The sequence below is a fragment of the Glycine max genome, chromosome 2, assembly GCF_000004515.6.
Source record: "Glycine max cultivar Williams 82 chromosome 2, Glycine_max_v4.0, whole genome shotgun sequence".
Taxonomy (NCBI): domain Eukaryota; kingdom Viridiplantae; phylum Streptophyta; class Magnoliopsida; order Fabales; family Fabaceae; genus Glycine; species Glycine max.
The window spans coordinates 49,551-73,590 of NC_016089.4; the positions used below are offsets into that span (position 1 = coordinate 49,551).

The 24,040-nt window shown below is 31.5% G+C and overlaps 2 protein-coding genes across 2 annotated transcripts; one reads left to right on the top strand and one right to left on the bottom strand.

Annotated features, from left to right (window-relative positions):
- Nucleotides 1-7,031: 7,031 nt before the first annotated feature.
- LOC100800212 (auxin-induced protein 22B) lies at nucleotides 7,032-8,907 on the bottom strand. Its single transcript, XM_003520111.5, has 4 exons — nucleotides 8,556-8,907; nucleotides 7,913-8,106; nucleotides 7,669-7,768; nucleotides 7,032-7,535 (listed from the first exon to the last, which is right to left on the bottom strand). Exons 1-4 carry the CDS (start codon nucleotides 8,762-8,764, stop codon nucleotides 7,460-7,462), a joined length of 579 nt encoding a protein of 192 aa, XP_003520159.1. The 5' UTR covers nucleotides 8,765-8,907; the 3' UTR covers nucleotides 7,032-7,459.
- A 7,685-nt stretch (nucleotides 8,908-16,592) lies between these two features.
- LOC100805354 (pentatricopeptide repeat-containing protein At1g80270, mitochondrial) lies at nucleotides 16,593-22,132 on the top strand. The gene is made up of 3 exons (XM_003517983.5): nucleotides 16,593-16,789; nucleotides 17,188-17,737; nucleotides 20,703-22,132. The coding sequence occupies exons 1-3, from the start codon at nucleotides 16,755-16,757 to the stop codon at nucleotides 21,945-21,947; spliced, it is 1,830 nt and encodes a 609-aa protein (XP_003518031.1). The 5' UTR covers nucleotides 16,593-16,754; the 3' UTR covers nucleotides 21,948-22,132.
- Nucleotides 22,133-24,040: the final 1,908 nt, after the last annotated feature.

Here is a 24,040-nt window from a genome sequence, read left to right on the forward strand (position 1 = left end):
CTCAAGTCCCATTCATATCATTTTCCTTCCTAGCTCCACTGTTTCATCATGTCATGTCTATTATTATTGTACATTTGTACCCAGAAAAAAAACCTGTAACAAGCATCATCGGGTTTTTTAATTTTTAAGGATGTACTATGTACTGGAATGTTGTTAGTACGATTGGCAAGTTGTATGCTTCACTCCTTACAAGTGTTTCTCTCAAGCACAAAATGTTTCAGATATGTGTATTTCATTTAAATCGACTGAAGTTATAATCTCCAACTTTACATATCATCTTATTCAATGCAATCACATATACGATATGGATCACTAAAGACTTTATTAAGCTTGTAACGTGATTGAGTTAACAAGAAAATCATAATTTTTCTTAGATTCAAACACTTAGATTTTAGGAGAGCATTCATCCATTCTTGTCTATTTAAAGAACCACTTTTTCTTTGACCTCCCAACCTTTATTCACATGTCACAATTAACAGCACACAAAGGTTTTTTTTTTCTTTCTTTTTTTTGGTATGTATTTGCTTTCAGTTCGTATTTCCATTTTTTTTTAAGATGATAAGTACTACAAAATAATGTATTTATGATTCTTTGTGTGTTTGTTACTCATATCCCTAGAGTAGAATTTACCCAAAACACTCCCCTAAATTTGGAACAAATTTGTCTTGATCCATAACAATGCTCTCCTATAGCCTAAGATAGGGTGCACAAAGATAGCATTTGCATTTAGCTCAGGGTTCAATGACACATTCATTCACATTTAGGCTCAAAAGGGTGCAAGGGATTCAATCATTCATTAACATAGGGTAGTTGTTTGGCTAAGTGGCTAAAATTAAAATAAACAACAAAGCCTTGATCATATCCACATCGTGTATGCACTTAAGCAGTTCAAGAATCATGTAAAATTGAGAAAATGAAATAAGTCGTTCTCTGGCGATTAAGGTGCACACAACTCACACGGTAATATGAAGCATTTAGTTTTTCATCCATAATTTCCTGTCATGCAAGCTAACCAACTCACTCACACGCATTTAATTCACAAAACCATCACTCAACAATAACATGTGCTCACTCAAAAATCAGAAATTTCACAACATTAATCACCAGTACGCAATGTCTCTGTCATGCAATCAATTCAACCAAACATGCCTCAACATGTGTTAACTATCAGAGTTAATTAAATGTATCATCATGTCTTTCATGCAAAATTAAACATAAGAGGGAATTCAAATTTGAAAAGTAACAAAAATTGAAGACAGGAAGGAGTGGTCACTAAGCGCATATAGGTGTGTGCTTAGTGCTTCACAAAACAAATAAACATAAATGCACGGTGGGTTTAGCGTGTAAGTGTGTGTTGACCTAAGAGACATATCAAAATAAAAGTACAAGAAATTTTGAATTTTTTAAAATTTTTTTTTTTTTTGCTAAGCCTGAACTTGTGCGCTAAGCCCAAAAAATTAAATTGCAACTCCAAAGATGTTATTGGGCTTAGTGTGCCACATGGGGCTTAGCGAGTTTTCAAGAAGGAAATTTCCTGCAAAATCCGCTTAGCGAGCACCATCGGCTTAGCGAGAATGCATGACTCGCTTAGCCTATGCCTGCGTACTTAGCCCAATTCGAGATATTACAAAGCAGAGACGTTTTTAGGCTTAGAGCGACATGCTAGCTTAACCAGTTGCCCATGCGCACTGAGCTTGCACTTGCGCGCTAAGCGCACACATGTCTACTGAGTGCATAGCATAATCAAACAACAAACAAAAAAATAAACATTTGTACTCAAATTAACTAACACAAATATTCACAAAGTCATGGACATAACCAAAATCAACCTAACATCAACACATCAACAAACATTGACACATAAACCAACTAACACAATTATTAAACAAGTCATAGAAAAAGAGAAGAAAAAAGGTAGAAATCTTGGGTTGCCTCCCAGTAAACGTTTCTTTAACGTCACTAGTTTGATGACCAGATGTGTTCAAGGTGACATGAAGGTCACATAGAACACATCTTCCTTGTATTTTTGCTTCTTAGCTAGAGACTCCATGAAAATCATGTATCCTTGAAATGCCTTCCATATCATTGCAAAGGAAGTGTTGGTGACCATGAGAAAAATGACACTTAAAAATTATCACATTTTCCATGCCTTTCTTCCTTGCCAATCAATTGGTGAGGAAGGATATTGACTTGGAGAATACTTTGTTGTTGAATTTCTACTTGTGAGAACTTATCCCATTATTGTGTTTTCTCCTCACTTTTTTCTTCATCGTTTTCTCTTGAATCATGCTCTTCTGCAAGGCTTTCCTCATGAGCTTCAACCTCTACAAAGTTTTCTTCCCTTGTGGCCACAAATTTAGCCACTTCTTCTACTAGCTTACCAACTTCAATTTCTAGACTTTTAAATGCTCGTTGAGTAGATTCAATTGTTTCCTTGAATTGCATCAAAAAATTATCCATATTAGAACTTCTTTCTTCTTCATATTGATTGTAGGGTTGCAACTCTTGCTCCCACTGATAATTTTCCATGGAATAGCTTGTGCCAACATGAATGTCCTAGTTTTGCATTGAGTTTTGATTGGCTGTAGAGCTAGCATGGTATGTCGTGAATTCCGTGAACACACTCTCAAGATTAGGAGTTCTTTCTTCATGTTGATTTTAAGGGTGTAACTCTTGTTCCCACCAAGAATTTTTCATGGAGTAGAGATAACAGTTGTCATTGCAATGCCCTTCTCTATAAAAATCACAACTTACCGGTGGTGGATGATTGACCCTTGATTGTGTGCTGTCAAGATACTGGGTCCACCTCTTAAAAAGATCTTCCATCTTTAAAATGTCTCCCATGGATCAAGTTCTTCTGAGGTTCCACCTTGCAAGCATAGACTCATAAGAAAGAGTGTTTTTTTTAATATAAGAGTGAATAAAGAAAAATTAAAAATAGTTTTTTATATAAAAAAATAAAAAATAAAAAGTTAAAAGATGAAATTGATTATTTTAAATTTTGGATATTGTTAACTCGTTGGCAAGTGTACCAAATTTGTCACAAGTAGTAAAGTACTCGGAAGTCCAAGTGTCGAATCCATAGGAACTTTGTTTGTACTTAGATTAATGCAAACCCAATTTAAAAGCAATAGATAAAGAATTTAAAATAAAGATAAGAAAATATAGTAGATAAGATAAAAATTTAAAGATGAAAATAAAATATTTAAATTAAAAGATGATGAAGATAGAAGATAAAGAAAATAAAAATAAAAGATTAAGATAAAGATAAGATAAGAAAAATAAAAGATAAAAATAGAAGATAAAAGAAAAAAAATCAGAATTTGATAAGGTTTGGACTTGGTCTGCCTTGTTCTACATAGATCTATTCAATTACTTGTCTCTGATTCCTCACGATGACAAGCCTATTTTATTTATTATCTTCCACATGAAGTATGAATTCTAGATGTTTGCAAGAATACATGGGCATAAAATTATCATTCTATTCCTAGCAATAATTTTCTTATGAAATCCTTTCTTTTGTTTATTAGAAGTTACTCTCTTCCGAGCGTCTAACCCCTAAAACCAACCAATGCATGCATACCTCCTTTAAATTTTATTTAGAAGTTACCCTCTCCCGAGCGTACCCCTAACAGAATATAAAGATGAATAATGCAAGATAAAAGCAGAAAAGATAATAGAATAGAAAACACTTTTGCATTGATAAATAGTAAGTACATCATACATCGCTTGACTTTTAGACCTGTCAGACCCTAACGAGGGGTTTAGCCACTCATGATCATTGAGGGTTTTACAATCGATGAGATATAAGAACTGATGGGATAAGAAAGAAATGGAGTAAATGAAACCCCTACTAGAGGGGGGTTATGTGGTGTGTCTCCTCCTTGTCTTGACTCTCTTTTTATAATTGTTGGAGTGGACTTGGGCCTAATGCTAAAAATCTTCCTCAGTGATATTTTTCGATATTTTTTGGATTTTTTTTGCTTTTAATCATATCTTGCTGAGACTTCCTGATATTTTGGATATTTTCTCGATCTTTTTCTCTTTTAATCTCTCCTTTTCATATCTACAAGACATAAATAAGAAAAATATCAAATCTTAATATTTAAGCCAAAGATAACTGCTAAATAAGTATTTTTAAAGATATTTTCAATATATTTTTATCATCAAAATAACTCATTTAGTAGTTATCAGATATGCAACAACCAAGTATGAAAAACAAAGTTCCCTACAACGGCGTCAAAAACTTGTTAGTACGATTGACAAATATACCAATTCGTTCAAGTAGTAATTAAAACGGTAAGACCGAGTGTCGAGTTCACAGGGACTTTGACTGTACTCAGAGTTTGTATATGTCTAATTTTAAGCAATTAATGAACTAAATTTGATATTAGTCAAATAATGATATGGAATATAAAATTTGACATAAATGAAGATAATTAAGCAAAGTACATTAAAGAGATAGAATACAAACACTCAGGGGGTAAGTTGTCGGTTGAAGTAGAATTACGGAGTGTGTTGAGACTCAACCTACCAAAACTATGTGAATGTATGAATACATGATTTTGATAATATCAAAGAATAATCAAACAAAGTTGCTTTCAAGATTACTTCAACAAACATTCAAAGGTTAAGCATTGTTTCGAGATTAATACAAGGTTGCTTCAACAAACAAGCATTGCTTCAAGATTCATTGAAGATCAGCTTTGCTTCAAAACACATTGTTTCCAACATATCAAGGCACTAGTAATCGATTACTAGGCAGTGTAATCGATTACCAGAAGACAAGTTTGCAAATAAGCTTTTTAAAAGGGTTTGAAATTTAAATTTTGAATTTGTAATCGATTACCATTGATGTGTAATTGATTATCAGCAACAGAACTCTTAAAATTCTATTTGAAAAGTCATGACCTTTCAAAATATAACTATGTAATCAATTACCAGTAAAAAAATTAAAAAAAAAAGCTTTTTGAAAAGACACATCTCTTCAAACCATTTTGAAAAGGCACGAATGACCTATATATATGTGTCTGACTTCAAAAAGCAAGAGAGAGATATTCTAAGAGAACTTCATTGTCAAATGCTCTCTCAACAACTCTTGGGCAAACACTTGCAAATTAATTGAGAGTTCATCCAGGAACATCACTTTGTATTATCCACTCTAAAGAAGAGAAATTTTTCTGTTCATCTCAGAAAGTAAGTTGTAATCAAGAGACTGATTGTCTGTTGAATTGTGAGTTTCTTGAACACAAGGGAGATGGATTCCTTGGGTGTTCAGAAGTTGTAAAAAGGTTTTTTTAACAAAGTTAGTGAAAATCTCAAGTGGGTTTTTCACTATTTAACGTTATTTTGATTATTACCTTCATCCACTAACATACCCTAACCATGATTCCTCATGTGAAAGAGCCTAAATTACCTAATTTCACTCATAATCCCTTAAGAGCTATATCAAATAATTTGCTTTAAGAATAAAGATGCATAAATAAGGCTAAATAATATCATTTTATCCCTAGATATGAATTACCTAGATGCTCTTTTCAAGTTCTTTGGAGATAAACATTTTTCAATACATAAACCCTATAACACTACATGAGCATGGGTGATCAAGCCATAAACATGATATTAAGCACAAAAAAGAGACAATAATATCAAAATAACATTAAATAAATAATTAGAATCATTACATCAAGAGTGTTTGGTTGTTGAGCTCCCAACAATGGGTGGTTTAGCCTCTCATTGTCATGAAAGACTTACTAATACAAAAAGAAAACAAGAGGCTTGGAAGAAAATGGAGGAAAGGGTCCCCAAGTGAATGGGTTCTCTCCCTTCTCTCGTGCCCTAGCTTTTTATTTTGGTCCCCCCAAAATAACTCTTTGATTTCTCCTTTCTTTTTCCTTTAAAATGCAGCACAATCATATTTTTCGACATTGACCGTGCACTAAGCTTGCATGTGCTCGCTAAGCGCACATGAAAAGTCCAGCTGGAATAAGTGACCACACACTAAGCCGCAAAATGCAGGCTAAGCCTCAGATGTGCGCTAAGCCGCAAATGTGTGCTAAGCCGCTAGATGCGGGCTAAGCCTGGCCTCAAAGTTGGCTCTTCGCACTGAGCGGTTGTTGACGCGCTAAGCGTGCTGCTCCAATTCTTCAACCCTCTTCTAGGGCTCCTATGTGTAATTCTACAAACAAACAAAAAAATACACTCCAAAACACTATAAATTAGCTAACTTTAGCATCTATTGGACAAAAACTCAGAAAAAAAAAAACTAAATTCCTAATGTTCTAACACAAAGAGAAAAATTAGATAATTATTATATGATTTAAATATTCAAATTACATAAACATATCAGTTATCGAATGTTTGCTTTGTTTGTTCATTATCTTTTTATTTTCTTGATCAAATGTTTGATAAAGCCTGTTAAGATTATTTTGGCAACAAACCAATTAATTTTAATCCTGACCTCAGTACCTCACTACATGCCTAATCTATATGTATATATGGACAAACCCAATTCATTTTGCATAACAATTTCAATTTGATTTGACTTTCAACTCAATTCCATAATTAATGATACGTAGGTGTTAGTGTGTAGGTGGGATTGGTGATGATAAGGCCAATTGATTTTACAATAAAGGACATTTCCGGGTGTTATCTCTCTTTGATGCTAGATAATCAAAGATGTCAATTTTTTATAAATAGTGCCATAAGGATGACACCATAACATGTTTTCTGGGACGGATCAGATCCGCTTCGACGTCTTCAACCCATGATTTTCCTTGTCAATAGGCCAAGTCATCTGTTCTTTTATAAAGTAATAAAGAATTGTAAATGGATTATGAAACCGATTTCAGAGTAAATAAGAAATTATTAAGAGCAAGAGATTCGGGATGCGACACACAACACATTTCATGTTAAAGTAACTTTTAACCATTATAAGAAATAGAAGTTAATTTCTTATAAAGGTTAAATTAGTTATCTAAAATCGTGGTAAAAGTTACTTTTATATCATCCACCAAATTTAAGCATGCACATAGTTAATTTTGTGTCCATTGAATTGCAAAGTATTACATGAATATTTGATGTATTACACTATATTTTTGTGTGAGATAAAAAGAAAAAGAAAAAAAAAAACCTTGGATGAACAAATCAATCCCTTTTATCTCTCTTGTCCACAAACTTCGTTTAAGACAAATTTCTCTGAGGTTCCTCTTGAAAGGGTTCAATGGAAATAATAGCATATAGCACCCCCAATCACATATGCTAAAATTAATAACCAGAAATATTGACAAAACTTGTAGAAAGAGCCTTCCATATCCCTACTTTAGAGTCCTCCCAGATTGGCATGGTGATAGATAGACAGATAGCTAAGCATTGATTCAAAATCCCTTAGTTCCAAGAACTGAATTGATGAAAGAATGATTTAATCTCCTCATCATAGCCATAGTAAATTAACTGTTTGTCACACACCACAACCCAACCCTCTAGCTTCTGAGCCTTTCATGACTCTTAGCCTTTTGCAGGAAGTCATAAACATGCTGCAGAAAACAAATATAAAGCAAGCTCTGTGAGGTTGAGAATATGTGTATAGCTAAGACACAAACTAAACATATGATGATATGAACAAAACACACACACAAGGAAAGAGAAAGAGAGAGAGAGAGAACTTACTCCCATGGAACATCTCCAACTAGCATCCAGTCACCATCTTTGTCTTCATATGTAGGTGCATATTCAGAACCCTTGTAACCCTCTCTTTCAGAGTACTCACCTGAAGAAACAACAAATACCACTTCAGGTTATTTTCATCATAAAAAACTAATTTCCTTCACCACAACAAGAAAAAAAAAAAAGAAGACAATATTGGACTATAGTGTATCCAAAAGCAAATGAAATTTCTTTCCTGATCTCTCACCTATGGTCAACTTGAACATGGTTTCTAAAGCTTTGAGTAGTTCAGGATAGCCCCTATAGACTTTCAAGTCAATCTTTCTGAGGTAAGGTGCTCCATCCATGATCACTTTCACATAGATCCCATCCCCCTGATCACCCTCCTGCAGGCTTTGTTTCCTGTAAGATCTGATTGGTGGCCACCCCACTATCTTTGCCCTGCCATCCATTTAGCTCAAAACTCAGATCCAAACAACATAGCAACTTCTAAAAGAGAAATAATATTGGTATGTTTTCCTACTAGTTCTATTAATTCTCCTGCTTCTTTATAAAGAAAATATTAAATAAAAATACATATGTTTAATATAATACACACATTTGATATTTACCATATAAAGATTCTAAAGGAAGATGTAGAATTAGACAAAATAGACCATACACATGTAGGCTCATGTAACCTATGAAGCACCGACACCGACACTGACACGGACGCGTGTCGGTGTCGGACACTGACACGGACACATGTCGGACACCGGACACGGCAAAGGGCTGAAGATAGCATGTAACCACAAACTACTGCTTTTGATAAATTTATTGATTTTTATCATAACTACCTTAAACACAGAAAAAAATAAAAACATGATTCTTGAAAAGCTGAGTAAACTTACTTGGCTGGAGGGGCTGGATCACTCTCCACATGCTGGTCAGGTGAGGCCTTGGAAATGGAAACAGACTCTTGAGAAGTTTCAGGCACTTGCCTTTTGTTGTTTCTAATACTAATAGCATGCACGGTTTTGTCCTCCGTCCCTGGCAACCCCAATCTTAGCTCTGTTGCCTTGAGATTCAAATCATTCTCAAATACCACTCTGCTTTCCATCTTCCCCTGTGACCAGATTATCAGAATCCTCCACCACCAAATCTCTTGATACTTGTTTTCTATGCAAAGTACAAAGCAATAGTTTGTGTTGGACAACAATGAAACAAGCTAGGCTTCTTCAGATTTGAATTCCAGTACTGGTAATATATATATATATATATATATATATATATATATATATATATATATATATATATTCGTGTTAATGTGGGAAAGTTGGAAATGCAAGGTTGTTAATTTATAGGAAAGTTGGAAATAAAAGGAGGTGGCAGGCTGGCAGGTGAGTAAGTGAGTGAGTGAGGGTGCATTATGGACAAAGACGTGTCGGTAGCAGCAACAGCGGTTTTAAAGCAACATGTACCCTTAGTTCCAGGACAAATGTGGGACACACTCACCAACCCTTTGGTCTGCCTTCAACTCCTTACTCCTTAGGCCGAGTTTGATTGTTGATATGAGAAAATATTTCAATTAAAATAAAGAAATATATAATCATATTTTTTTTTTAGTTAGACAAATTCTATTTTAAAAAATTTCCCTTTTTTCTTCTTAACTTGTACTGGCTAAACATACCGTTAAACAGCTTAAATGCGTTTAAGTTGTTAGTTTAGTGTGATTCTAAAATAAGTCATATTAATGTTATGTTATATATTATTCAATTATATAATATTACGTGATTTATTTTGTTATATCAAAAGATTAAATTTAGTTTTTTATTTTTTTGATCAAAGCCTAAAGATATTTTTGTAAATTTAATATTTTATATTTTATATTTTTAATTTATGTATTTTAAAAAATCATGTTATTCTTTAATTAATTCATAACCTTCCTAATTCTTAGATTGATAGAATGTAAGAAAGGCTGAGTTTAGAATTATGAAGATTAAGAATTAATTAGAGATTAAAGTATCTTTTAAAATATATTAAATTAAAAATAAAAATAAATAATAAAAACATTAAATTTAACAAAAAATCCTTAGACTTTAATTATAAAAAATACAAAAATTAAATTAAATTATCTTATATGACAAATCAATCACATAACATTGTATGATTAGATGATATATAATTACATAACATTATCTTAGATGATATATAATCACATAAATAAATCAGGAGCGTTCATTTGAGGAAGCAGGAACATGTGAATGGAGGGTCCCTTGTGAGGGTTGGTCAAGGGGTAAGAACTGGTAGTGTGGGACTCCTTCTAGAACTTAAAACCCCGTGTGGGGGCTTATGAACGTGTGCCACATGACTAAAATAATCAAATGGAGAGACCCTTCTTTGGAAGTTAAGTGTTTATATCGTACTATAATGTATATAGATTTTGTTAACTCGCTGCTTTAATCTTGATATGCAAAAATTTGATCATAGTTAAAAAATAACTTATTGAAAAATTATAATTATTGCTTATTAATATATCAAATTCAGGATTTTGTTAATCGATATTCTTAAGACATTGATTATAAAATTAAAAAATATATTTATTATGAAAATCACATAAAAATATAAAATATCATAAATAACATAAGTTTACACATCTCAACAAAATATTTTTTATTTTAATTTTTTAATCAATATTCTGTTAACATTAGTTATTTGTTAATATTTATTATATATTAACATATATAAGACATTGAAGATACTAATTCATGTTGCATTGATGTGATGCTTGATTTTGAGGTGGGTTAGAAATCCTGTACTTGGGTGGTGTACGTTAACCCTGGTCAACTTCATGTGCATGATTTGGGTTGATCTAACATATCTTGGGTCTTGACTCAGGAAGCATTTTAAATCCTAAACCTAAATTCAAGTCACATACCACAATAATACTTATAATATTATTATTTATATGTAATGACATAAAATCAACGAATAAATATAACATCATATTATTTAAATATTTAGTTTTTTAAAACATATTACTTATCATCTTTTTAATTTTCAATTTTCATTTGGTTTCTTTTCTTATGAGACATTATCTCACTTCCAGTTATATGAATTATTTTCTTATTTTTTTAACATACAACTCTGAGAAATATTTTAAAAATATTTTTCTTATTTGCCAATCCTTATCTTATTCTTAATATACTTAAACTTGATATTTTTTGTTTTGTTCTTATTTTCAAACAATCATATTAAGTTTTTTTTGTGTGTTGTATTCAACATATGTAATGATACTGATACGATCCTCGAAGAGAACTATATTGTTTTTACGGTATTTAAAACAATTATACCCTGGATAAGGAAGATCTCACAAATGTGTGTGCGCGCGCATGCGTTCATTTGTGATTCTTGCAAAATAATTTTCTTGTAGATTATTTGTATTAGTTATACACGACAACTCGTGTGGATCCTCTTGGATTAAAGAAAATAAACAGTTTTTTAAGTAGTATCTAGGAAAAGAAACATGAGTCATATCAGCTCTTAACTTAGCAGAAATAACTGAGGAGGAAACTCAAACACTTGCTCCATAGACAAAGCCGAAATAGCTTGTAATGTTTCTATTTTATTTTTCTTTTGTTTGCTTTGGAAATTGAGTAGATCAAGTACTTGATATGGGAAGGGGAAAGAGGAAAGAGGAAAGACTAAGCATATTGTATGGTTATTTAAGGATTAAAATTTATGCTTGCCTAACAAAGCAACTATCTCAATAACTCATACAGTTGGTTATGGACTTATGGTACAGGGCACTTTAAAAAATTATAAAAATAAAATTAAAAATAAAAAATAGTGTTCAAAAGTCTATCGTGTTTTCTGTCCAAACAAAAAGTATATCATGTTTCAATTATTGAAGTGTAATTTATGCATTTGTTAGGTAATTTTATTTCATAGCATTTGATTTTAAAATGAAATATAATCTAACAACTAAAATTAGGAATGGAAGGATGAGAAACAACATAAATTTGGTTGGGTATGTTGGGCAACCAAGCATAAAAGTAGCTAAACTTTGAAATAATCTATGAAGGAAATAAGACGAATGATATCATATTTGTGGCTATGATCTAATTTTATAAATTATTTTAATACATATTTATTTCAATGCTAGCATGACTCGAACATATATGACTTAATTTACAATGCCAAAAATTTGTGAATTTATTAAAAAAAGTTGATAATTTTAATTTATATATATATATATATATAATCATATGTTAAAATAATTGTTGACTTTTATAAAAAAATTTAAAAAATCATGTTCATCATAATTTCTAATTGATTAATATATATATATATATATATATATATATATATATATATATATATATATTCGTTATCATTTAACTTTCTTTTTATAATATATATTTTGCGCATTTGTGTGTTTTTCTTAAGGGGCATTTGTGAGTTATTGCCTTAATTGGATTCTTATATTATGATTACATAAACTTATATTTTTCCTTCGTTCCCTCAATTTTCTTATTTTAACTACACTCTCTCGCATCTTGCAACCTCATCTCGTGACGTGCTGACATTTAAATCCATGTTTAAGAGTTACCATTTGTTTTATCATTGTTGGACTTGAAGATTTATTCCTTTACATCTTGGGTATTCCTGCTCAAGTTCTATCTCTTCTTAGCAAATTAAAGGAAGAATGTATATATTTTCTTAAAAGAGTAATTGTGATAAGTGTATGTTAAGGATTTGACTTCTCAAAAGCAAGTAGATGTATTCTAGAGAATAAAATAATGATTGAAACTATAATTAAGTTTAAATTTTATTATATATGTATGTATTTGATTTTGTCATAATTATTAATGCTTATTTTTTAATCAACTATTCTGATACTTTATCATCTAAAGTGTAATCCTCCAACTTTAGAGGAGCCAAATTCGTATGTTAATGGCTATAATTTTCTTTATGGTGAAAGGGAGAGTGGAAGATGTTTCCCACCATAGGAAATGAGCTTGGGACAGTTATATTTATTTAGTTTTAAATTAATGGTTAAGATTTTTCATTTTTTTCATTTTCTTTTTTTTTTCACCTTATTTTACCAATTTACCTATTTTCTCGCTCCTCCTTTTCTTCTCCTCTCGTCCCCTGCTCTCATCAGCTTTTCTTTTCCTCTTTTTACCAATTTATCTTTCTTGACTAGTTGTACTAAGAAATGATGTAGAAAGTATTTTTTCTACATCGGTTTTTTATCAACCGAACTAGAATGCTAATGCTTTTTGTAGTTTCTGAAATTTCTAACAACACTTTCTACTTCAGTTTTATAAAGAACTAGCATAAAAATACTTTTTAGATTGATTCTTTGTACAACCAATCCATAATATTTTATGTACTTTGCAACCTTTAAAAATCCTGATAAGACTCTCTAAATTGGTTGCATTAAAATATAGAAAGTCACATTCTACATTAGTTTTTATCATAACCAATGCAAAAAATCAAATATAATTTTCTAATTTCAGTAACACATTCATATTTTTATTTTTGCTTTAATTTTCAAAACTTTGTTCTATGGTTTGATGAATCTAAGATGTCTCAAGGATAATATTTCCAACCAATATTTACCTCCATAACATTAATTTTTCTCTTATGTAAGTATGATTTCAATCTTTGTTTTTTCTTTAACTTTTTTCTTTTTGTTTTTCTTAATGTGTTTGTCTTTCAAACCCTAATCTAACCAGGTTATCTTTCTACAAGCAACTCATTTTCTCCCTTAAGAGGTAATATTTTCTCTCTAATTATTTTTCTTCAAACTCTAGTCTCTTTCTTTGTCTTAAACCCTAACATTTGTTATCTCTATCTTATAGATGGCGTGTGTGTTTTTATTTAAAGGCTCTAAACAATGTGTTTGAAGACTCTAATCTAAACATGGTCAACAATTGGCTTAAGGGATCACTGTTTTCACAAACAACACCAAATAGAAAATGATGAAAAGAAAATTATAGTTACAAAGGTCACAAGAGGGGATTTTGACTACATTTTTTTATATTTTCATTTGATTTAATAGGAATTCAATTCCTTCCTTCGAGACAATTATTACTCTCTTGTTTTTTTTTACACTTTTTTTATTATAAGATATCCACTTAAGTTATATCCACTCATATTTAATAAAGCTTTCACCACTACTACTTTACACACAACGCCCATTTCTAAGGATCAAACCTATAAATCACAAGAAAAATGGGTGGCATATTATATAATGTTATAGTAGATTTGTCGAAGATGAATACGTATCATGTGAGTTGGATTCGTAATAAATAATAAAAGATAATAAAAGTCAACTTGAAGGAAGGAATTGAATTCCTATAGATAAAATGAAAACAAAAAAAAAAGTCAATTAAATTTCTTGCACTTAAACCATATAATAAAACACATAGAAAATATAAAATTATGGTTATTGTTGGACAAAAGAGGTGGTTGGATAATACTCCTCAGACTATCCAATTCAGCTCTTTTCCTAATGTGTATTTGGTGGAGCTCGTCCAGTCACACGGCAAAGGAGCATCCAGTCTTCTTAGTTAATTGTTAAATGATTCAGATAACAAATTATGTTTTGTAATTGTTTTTTCTTTTTTAATTGTTTTCAGTTAGTTTATGCTCCTATTCGTTTTTTATGGTCAATAGCAACATACATTTTGTGTGCTACTCTTTTCTTCTTTGTTCTGAATTTATTTTCTCAGTCCTAAACCCATTAATTGTTTTGTAATATAGGAAAATTGAATACATGTTTTCAATTTAGTTTTTGTAATGGGAAATTGCACTTGTACATTTTAGGCTAAATTATTATTTTTGTCTCTTTTTATTTAATTTGTTCAAGAACTAATTAAGTATGATTTTTTTTTGGTCCTAAATTAGAGAAAGAAATGTAAGAAAACAAACTTGAAATGCAAGCTGAAAAAGCCAAGGACTCTTTCAAAGTTGATGATAAGGGAACTACAAATCATTGATCTAGTTTAAGAGCTGAAAAACATATCCTTTTGGTATGCTTTTTTAGTGGAAACAATCAGTTGTTGAGAAGAAAAAATATAAATAAGGAAGAAAAAGAGAAGTTAATGGAAAAGAAACGACAATATTGGGATACACTAAGAAAAAACAAACTAAGATATTGATAACATAAATTTTGTTGATTGAGAAGCAACAAAATGTGCGCAAGCTATATAGTAAAGTTGTTGAAGCTATTGAACCTCTTGGCCAACACAACATTATCGGAGAAAGAATATATGTATAAACAAATTTAGTTTGTTCTTGTTAATAGAAGCTTTTAAGATGTCAATATTATTGCAATAGTAATAATTTTTTTAATTACAATGTATATTTCTAGCATTTACTAAATAACCTAATGGACTTAAATGGAAACGTGAATTTAGAATAACTAAGATATGTTTCACCAAAGGAAGTAAAGTAACTCTAAACAATTATTTCATTTTGCAAGATCCTTTTATATTTTTGTGTATTTATTAGTCATAAAAAATAATTAAGTTATTCTGAACGTGCAAATCGTTCTTGTCATAGGAAATATCTTTTGACAACATATGGATCAGGCTTGAAAAGTTTGGAGTGAGTATGTGTCTTTAAACACTTCGTCACAGTAAAAGTATAGAAATACACAAATTAAATTCCTTTTTAATTTGTGTAGCTGCTTTTATTAGACATTTGTTTTTTTTATATTTTATTTTCTCACTTTTGCAAGCTGGACATAAACTTATTTCTGTGGGTTAGTATGTTTAAGTTTTTTATTTTATTTTAAAACAATTGTTTTTCAAATAAAATAGTAATTTTATGATTTTTTTTATATGTTTGTCTAAACGACTTTTACTTAAAATTAGTGATTTTTATTTTTTCAAGAAATAAATCCTTTATATTTCTTAAAAAAAATACTTATATAAACTATATTTTTTTAAAAATTATTTTTTAAAAGTTTATAATAATCTTTTATTATATGGTTGTGGAAATTTCACTTTTTTTAACAACTATAATAATATTTTATCTTTCATGTAATTTTATTTTTAAATTTTATTTAAATTTAAAAATGTTCATTCAGTACCCCAACGAATTGACACGAGTATTAGAATTGAATTGAAACTAAAAATCAAAATTTTATATTCTAACATAAAATTTAAAATTTGGGATTAATTAATTGAAGAGAAAAAGGGTTCTATATACGGCATAAAAAAGTTTAGATAGTTATTCAATCACATCTTATCATGATAGGTTTGTTAATTTTTAAAATAATTTAAACAATGATTTATTATTGAATGCTAGTATAAAACTATTTTATACTATAAATGTGCATTAAAATCTTAATTTTATTTGTTTAATAAATAATAATTAAAATTCGTTATTCTTCTTACCAACATCCGAAATCGTGGCAGGTTCGGGTATACGAGATTGAGGGGTTAGGAGGACTTGCAAAACAATCGACGCTCAGATGAGAATGTGTGTAAAGAAAATAAATCAAGTAAATGATCTAATGGAGCTCTTATGAACGAGAAGAGAGAGAGACATAAACTTGTTGTCGTGTAATGAGTGTGTGAGTAAGTCGTGAATGATTATCGTGTACAGGAATTCAATAGAACTTGTATTTATATTAGTTGAGCGAGATAATTATTACTTATTTGTAGTAGTTGTTATAGCCTTGTAGATAATTCCCAGTTTACTGATAATAATTGAGAGCTTAAGATAATGTTAAAAATAAACGTTTGAATTATACATAAAATTAAAAAATAATTGTAATGTGACATTATAGATGTTCGCACTCTATATGGAGGGTTGACACATAGATTTATTGGGTTAGTACAGTTGCTATATAATTTATCGAGGTGTAGGTGGCCATGTATTGAAAAAAAAAGTGTATGTGCCCCAAAAAAATAAAATAGATTATTGAAGTATTTTTATGACTAAGTGGACTGATGAGAATGAGAGGGTTTAGCTAGGGTTTCGCACCTGACTTGATATAAAGACGGAGAGGGTTTCTAGTTAGGTTTAAGCGTCGAGCCTCTGTTCTGTTCATTTGCATTTCCATTTTTCACACTCTCTCTGCTTTCACCATGTGGACACTTCGTCGAGCTTCTCTTCGTCTCAGGTAACTCTCTTTCATTCTCATACATATTTTCAAAATTGCGATGAATAGGAAATCTCTTCTCCATAATCACTACTTCCAATAATCCCTTTCATCAAACTCGTAATGTAACCTTCCTTTAACACTCCGACACAGTAGACTAATCATCTATTCTAAATACAAGTTTTATATCACTCAAAGAATAGCGGCGATGCCTCCTTTCTTCGACCTTAGCATATCGATGTTTATGACTAACCCTTTATGATTAATGTTTAAGCACAGTGAAATTTGCCTAATTTTATGAATTAGGGTTTTGAGTTCGATTAGGCTAATGATCCTCTCATAAACTCTTCATTTTGTTCTTGTTTCTGCTCATTCTTTTGCACTGTTTGTGATTAATTTGTGCTTGCTGTTTATTCTAGTACGAGCCAAGGACTTAACGCGGGAGCTACCCGTGCTTCGGCTGTCAAATTAGTGCCAATCACTGTTGAAGAAAATGAGGCTGGTATCCCTCAGTCTCGTCAAATCACTCACAGTAGATTTCTGTCCGCTGACACATTTTGCCGCACGGGTCGGGTGTCCCTGAAATTTGCTGTGGGCACGCGTGAACTTTCCTCACAAGCTGGTGCTAGCAGCACGAAAGTGGATGATGATGATTTGGAGGGTGGGTTGTCTGAGCTGGAGATACAGGGAAGTAATGATGAATCTGATGCTGACCTGTCTGATGAAGACGAGGATGGTGGAAAACCAGTTGATGAGATGGACTTATCAGATGCTGACCCAACCAAGAAAAAATCACAAGGTAGAAGGACTCAATCGGAACTATTCAAGGCAATTGCAAATGCTCCTGGGTTGTCTGTTGATTCTGCTCTCAATAAGTGGGTTGAGCATGGGAAAGAACTAAGTCGGAAGGAGATCTTGTTGGCTGTGCGTGAGCTTCGGAGACGTAAAATGTATGGGAGGGCTTTCCAGGTAAAAAATAATGAAACTTATATCTGCTACTGATTTATTCAGTTAAACATTTTAAAATTATTTTGCCGTTAAATTTAGGTTGCCAATTGCTTCATATTTTTGAGTGTTTCAAGTTTGTTTATTATTATACTTGTAGTGCTTTTTATCTGAAGCAAAACAATGCCAGTGTCTGGTACCATGCTATTTTTTTTCTGTTGTCTAATTCACAGAACAAAAACCCAGAAATTGGAGAAGAATCCTAACTTTCAAATTGTGAACCCTGACCCCTATAACAATCACTTTTTTATTTTGTAATTTCCATGTAATCAGATAATGACTTGGTAGAGCTATGTAGGATAGCTCCATTAAGTTCCAACACCAAGGTGTTAGTAGACGAAAATGAATTATAAAATAAATTAGAAGGCTGAATTGAATTCCTAGTTAAACTTTGAGGATAAAGTTACTAATTTTTCCTTTTTCTTTAGTTCATTCCTATGTATATTTCTTTTTCCCCCCATAGTTCTTGTGTACTGTTTTTATCCTTTGTAACATCTTCTTTTACACTATTCCTTAATCAGAATTCATAAACTGGGTCTTGGGGGTTTAGGTTTTTATGCCACTATTTGGGGTTGCTAACTATGATTTGTATCCCTTACTCCTTACCCAAACATACAGCATTTGCCCCAGGAAAACATCATAAACATAGGCCACAAATCCTTTGTCTGGGTTTAAAATTCTGACAAATTCTATCTCAAGCATGATGGTGACTAGGGAGGTAGTCTTTCTCTGAAATGTTATAAAGCGAAGAGTGAGTGATAGACTCGGTATGGAATGCATGCGTACCCCTTTAGTTTTGAAGTTCTGTGTATGAAAATATTATCAAGGAAAACCTCCTAAGGATTCCTTCTAGTATTTAAAGTGTGTTTGAGATCTTAAAAGTTAAAAAGTAACCAAATAATCATAAAAGTTCTGCATAAAAGTAATACTAAATACTCTTTGCGAATCATAATTGGAGTTGTGTTTCCTAATAGTTTCAATAATTCAATTTATCGACAGAACCAAAAGTTCAAGGAAATGATGTTCAAAATCCCAAATCAGATTAAGGGATTTCACCCTCATCAGAAATCAAATATCAAAACCACAATAAAAATCCAAAAAAATCTCCATTTATTCTAAAACAAATATCATATAACCAAATTTAAAGCAAATAACTGGAATCCTCGTACAGAATATCCAAAGTAGAAGAATCAGAATTTAAAATCATCTCATGGAGAGTGCTAAAACAGGATCTGAATCAATATAAATGGAGGATATCAAAACTTCAGGTGATCTTAGTACACATACTGAAATGGGATTCCAACCAAAAAATAAGGGTTGTGGTTGTGGGAAGTGCCAAACTTTAAATTAGAATTCAAAAGTGAAATTTTTAAACTAAAGATCTCTGCTTTACTAAGATTCAAGTCAGGGAAACATTACAGATTTTCAAAGGTACCATGAAGAACTAAACTGGAAATTGTTTGAGATCCAACATCAACTAGTGATTGGCTGGCTTATTGTGGTATGACCCATGTGGAGTTTGAATTAGACTGCAAAATGGTGGTGGATAGGCTCAACAGTTCAGCCCAAGATTGTCCAAAAGTTGGTGCAATTATTCATGAGTGTAAATACCTTCTTACTCAAAACTATAGAGTTGTTTGGTAAGAGGCAAGCAAATATTGCAGCTCATACTCTTGCTAAGGGAGCAATATGTCATGCCTGGCTCAAAGTTTTCACAACTACTCCTACTTGAATAGTGTGGTGGTGTGGGACCCACTGAATTTTTTTAAAATTTTCATCTCCTTTCCCAGCTGCAGTGATTTAACCAAATAGGGGGTATGATTTAGGAATCAAATAAAATTAAGTGCCCAAACATTGGACTATCTTTTTGTGAAGTGATAAGAACATTGAGAGAAAAAAACCAAACCACAAAGCCAGCTGTTGTTGGAGAGTGCAAGATCTTATAAACCCCATACTAGAATCCCATATTTCCAATGTGGGACTCAGGTCATACCTTGCAATAAGAGAACTACACATACACCACAAGCCAGCTATAGTTGGAGAGACCAAAGCCTTGTAAACTCCACACCATAATCCCATACTCAACTATACATGGTCTTGTTATAACAATCCTCCCCAACTTATCTCAATGCATCGCATGATGCTTCCCATCCAACACCAATTGGAAAATAGGTTTGATTAAAATTGGGAAGGGGAAAAGACGTTTTCTTTGCAACTGTTGGAATCAATCTTTTTGCAAACACATTATAATTTGTATGCGGACCTCAATAACTACTGCATTCTGGATAATCTCCTTCAAAACAGAACCATGATAAGAACCAAAATCCATTTCCAGCAGAATAATGTTTGAAAAGGAATACAAATCTTTAAAGCCAAATATTTCCATACAATCATTACGAGGATTCTTTTTCCTCAAACTCAGATTAGCCAATAATTTGGACAACTCATTTAAAGTGGTCATTTTATATAATTTAAATATTAATGAAAATATTCAGAGAAAATCATTATAGGCATGCTTTTACTTCCTACTTAGAATTAAACATACCTGTAACATAACTTAAATGGTAGAATCTCTAAAACTTATTTAGCATTTTTTGTGGTTAGCCCTCCACTCCACTATCCTGGATTTGATAACTATGGTTAGGACTGCAGAGTAGGGGAAATGATTTTGTTTTTGTTTTTCCCCCCTGCATATTGATATGTTGCAAATGCTTTTAGTAGCATGTAATTTTTCTTCAGTTGATAATGCAGGCATATTGTCTTATATGGAGTGTTGCATAAATGTATTCTATGTAGTAATAACCATTATACTTGTTTGAGTGATTAACGTTGTTACTGTATGTTTATCTTTTTCTGAGTTTCCAATTTTCCAACATGATGCTTTATACTGTAGTGTAATTGTTTTTTTTTTTTTTTGTTGGAACTGTAGCTCTTTCAGTGGTTAGAGTCAAACAAGAAGCTTGAATTTATGGAGAGTGATTATGCTTCTCAACTTGATTTGATTGCCAAGTTGCGTGGCCTCCCAAAGGCAGAGAAATACATTGAGAGTGTTCCAGAATCTTTTAGAGGCGAGCTATTATACCGAACATTACTGGCTAACTGTGCTAGTCAGAACAATTTGATTGCAACAGAGAAAATATTCAACAAAATGAAGGACTTGGATTTACCACTTACAGCATTTGCTTGTAACCAGTTGCTGCTTTTGTATAAGAAGCTGGACAAGAAGAAAATAGCTGATGTTTTACTGCTGATGGAAAAAGAGAATGTCAAACCTTCTCTTTTTACTTACAGAATCTTAATAGACTCAAAGGGCCAGTCCAATGATATTGCTGGAATGGAGCAAGTGTTTGAGACAATGAAGGAAGAAGGCTTTGAACCAGACATCCAAATACAGGCACTCTTGGCTAGGCATTACACCTCATCTGGGCTTAAAGAAAAAGCTGAAGCTATGTTGAAGGAGATGGAAGGTGAAAACTTGAAAGAGAATCAGTGGGTATGTGCAACTTTGCTCCGCCTTTATGCAAACCTGGGAAAGGCTGATGAAGTGGAGAGAATTTGGAAGGTCTGTGAATCAAAACCTCGAGTTGAGGACTGCCTGGCTGCAGTTGAAGCCTGGGGAAAGTTAAATAAAATTGAAGAAGCAGAGGCAGTTTTTGAGATGGTGTCAAAGAAATGGAAACTTAATTCCAAGAATTACTCAGTTCTTCTGAAGATTTATGCAAATAATAAGATGCTAACGAAGGGTAAGGAACTTGTCAAGCTAATGGCTGATAGTGGGGTGAGGATAGGCCCATTAACATGGGATGCACTTGTGAAACTGTATATCCAAGCTGGGGAAGTTGAGAAGGCAGACTCTATTTTGCATAAGGCAATCCAACAGAATCAGCTGCAGCCAATGTTTACCACCTATTTGGCTATTTTAGAGCAGTATGCAAAGAGGGGTGACGTCCATAACTCGGAGAAGATTTTCCTTAAAATGAGACAAGCAGGTTATACGTCCCGAATAAGTCAGTTCCAAGTTCTAATACAGGCATATGTAAACGCCAAGGTTCCAGCGTATGGAATCAGAGAGAGGATTAAAGCTGATAACCTATTTCCCAACAAAACGTTGGCTAACCAGTTGGCTCTAGTTGATGCATTTAGGAAAAATGCAGTTTCCGATTTGCTTGATTGAGGCATATTTAGTATTCTGCAAGGGTTGTTTCCTACGCTTTCCATGCAACTATTATTATTAGTTGAATAGTAGATTGCACATTTAGTTTGAATGAATGTTGTCTTGCACTGCTATCTATAAGTTAGATACACTTTTGCCTTTTAAGCGCATTATATTAATGCTTAAATACTGCTTTTATGATTTTATTATGCCCGCTTGTTTTTAGTTGTAAAGCTTTCTTTTTTTAAAATTTAGAGGCTACAATCTTCTTCCCGATAGGATAACAAAATAGTAGATAAATGTTGTTTTGCTCCCCTTCCCTCTTGAGTGAAATAAAATTAATGCTTTATGTAGTATCTTAGTATCTGGTCAAAATGAAAAGAAAATGTAGTATCTTTTCATCTTCAAACTAAATAAATTTTACTATAAAGTTTTCAATAGCTCGTGCAAAAGGACTTGTTGGTTGCAGGGATGTCTAAACAGACCGAATTTGATGGGCTGCATTGATAGATGTTGTGAGTTGGGTTCAAAATAGAGGTCTGATCCTAAAATTATTTCAACCCAAATTCGAATTGTCCATGAGTTGTCTTCGAAATGGATTTAGTCTATCGGCTCGATTTTTATTTATAATTTTGAATCCTTACTGGTTATTTATCTCAACTAAGTTTATTATTAGGTTAAATCTTTATGATAAAAAAAAAATGGGACTTAGATCATGATGAATTTCATCAAGTTCATGTTATCTTAATATAGAAGAACATAATATTAATATGAAATATATTAATGGATTAAATATATTTTTTATTTCTGAAAATTTGATGACCTGGATTTAGTTCCAGTATATATATTTTTTTTTCACTAAAATTTTTCAAAAACCACATGATTTGAATCTTTATTAAAGGAGAATTGAGAGATTAACAGTAAAAAGTTAACTAGGTACTAAAATAATAAAATACGACGCTTTTTGGGATTTAAAACTAAATCAAATCTCAGCTCAAAAGAATTGAATAATTACTAGAAATTCAACTGTCAAAATTGAAAAAAAAAATGCCACAGATTACATAATGTAAGTTCAAATTTACTAAGTCCTAACTCCGGATTAAATTTTGGCACATTTTAATTAATTTTACATGAAAATGAAAAATATACTAAACTTTTACTAGGATGAAATGTGAACATTTTTTAATTTTATGAAGAAGGAAAAACATATTTTAGACTTAAATAACATAGACAAACTTAAGGTTTCACACAAACCACATCAAGACTTAAATGATTTATATTTTTCCTGCAATTTATGATGATTTTTAATTCTTGGTTAAATTACTCATTCGGTCTCTATAATTTCATAATTCTTACCTTTTTAGTTCTTATAGTTTGAAAGTGGTTTTTTTAGTTTCTATAGTTTACATTTTAATTCTCTTTTAGTCCATATAGTTTAAAAGTGTTTTAGTTCTTATAATTTACATTTTAATTCTCTTTTAGTACTGTAATTTGAAAACTATAGGGACTAACAAAGTAAGAATCATGAAACTAGAGGGACTAAAAGAGAATTAAAATATAAATTATAGGAACTAAAAAAATCACTTTCAAAAGGATTAAAAAAATAAAAATCATGAAATTATAGAAATCAAATAAGCAATTTAATCTTAATTCTTAAAAATAGTCGTGTAGTTTTGAATTTACCTGAGCCTCAATTCAGGCAAATTTAACACATTTCAAATTTTATTAGGACATATAATGTACTAAAATTTTTACAAAAATAAAATCTTAAACATTTTCAATTATATGAAAATGAAAAATATATTTTAACCTTAAAAAAACACAAACCTAAGGTTTCACAATTGCCACATCTAAACCTAAACAGTTTATATTTGGGTTTTCATTGATGAACTGTTATATACTGAGTTTCTTTAATAGGAAACATATATATATATATATATATATATATATCGTGTCCTTGATCTCAATAGGAGTTTTTTTACTTTAATTTTCAAGACATTTTAAAAAAATATATATTTTTCTTTGCCTTATTAGTATTATATACGACTATTCAATAAAATATCAATATTCATTTCTTGAGAGACATCTTAATTTCAATCACAAATAACACTTAA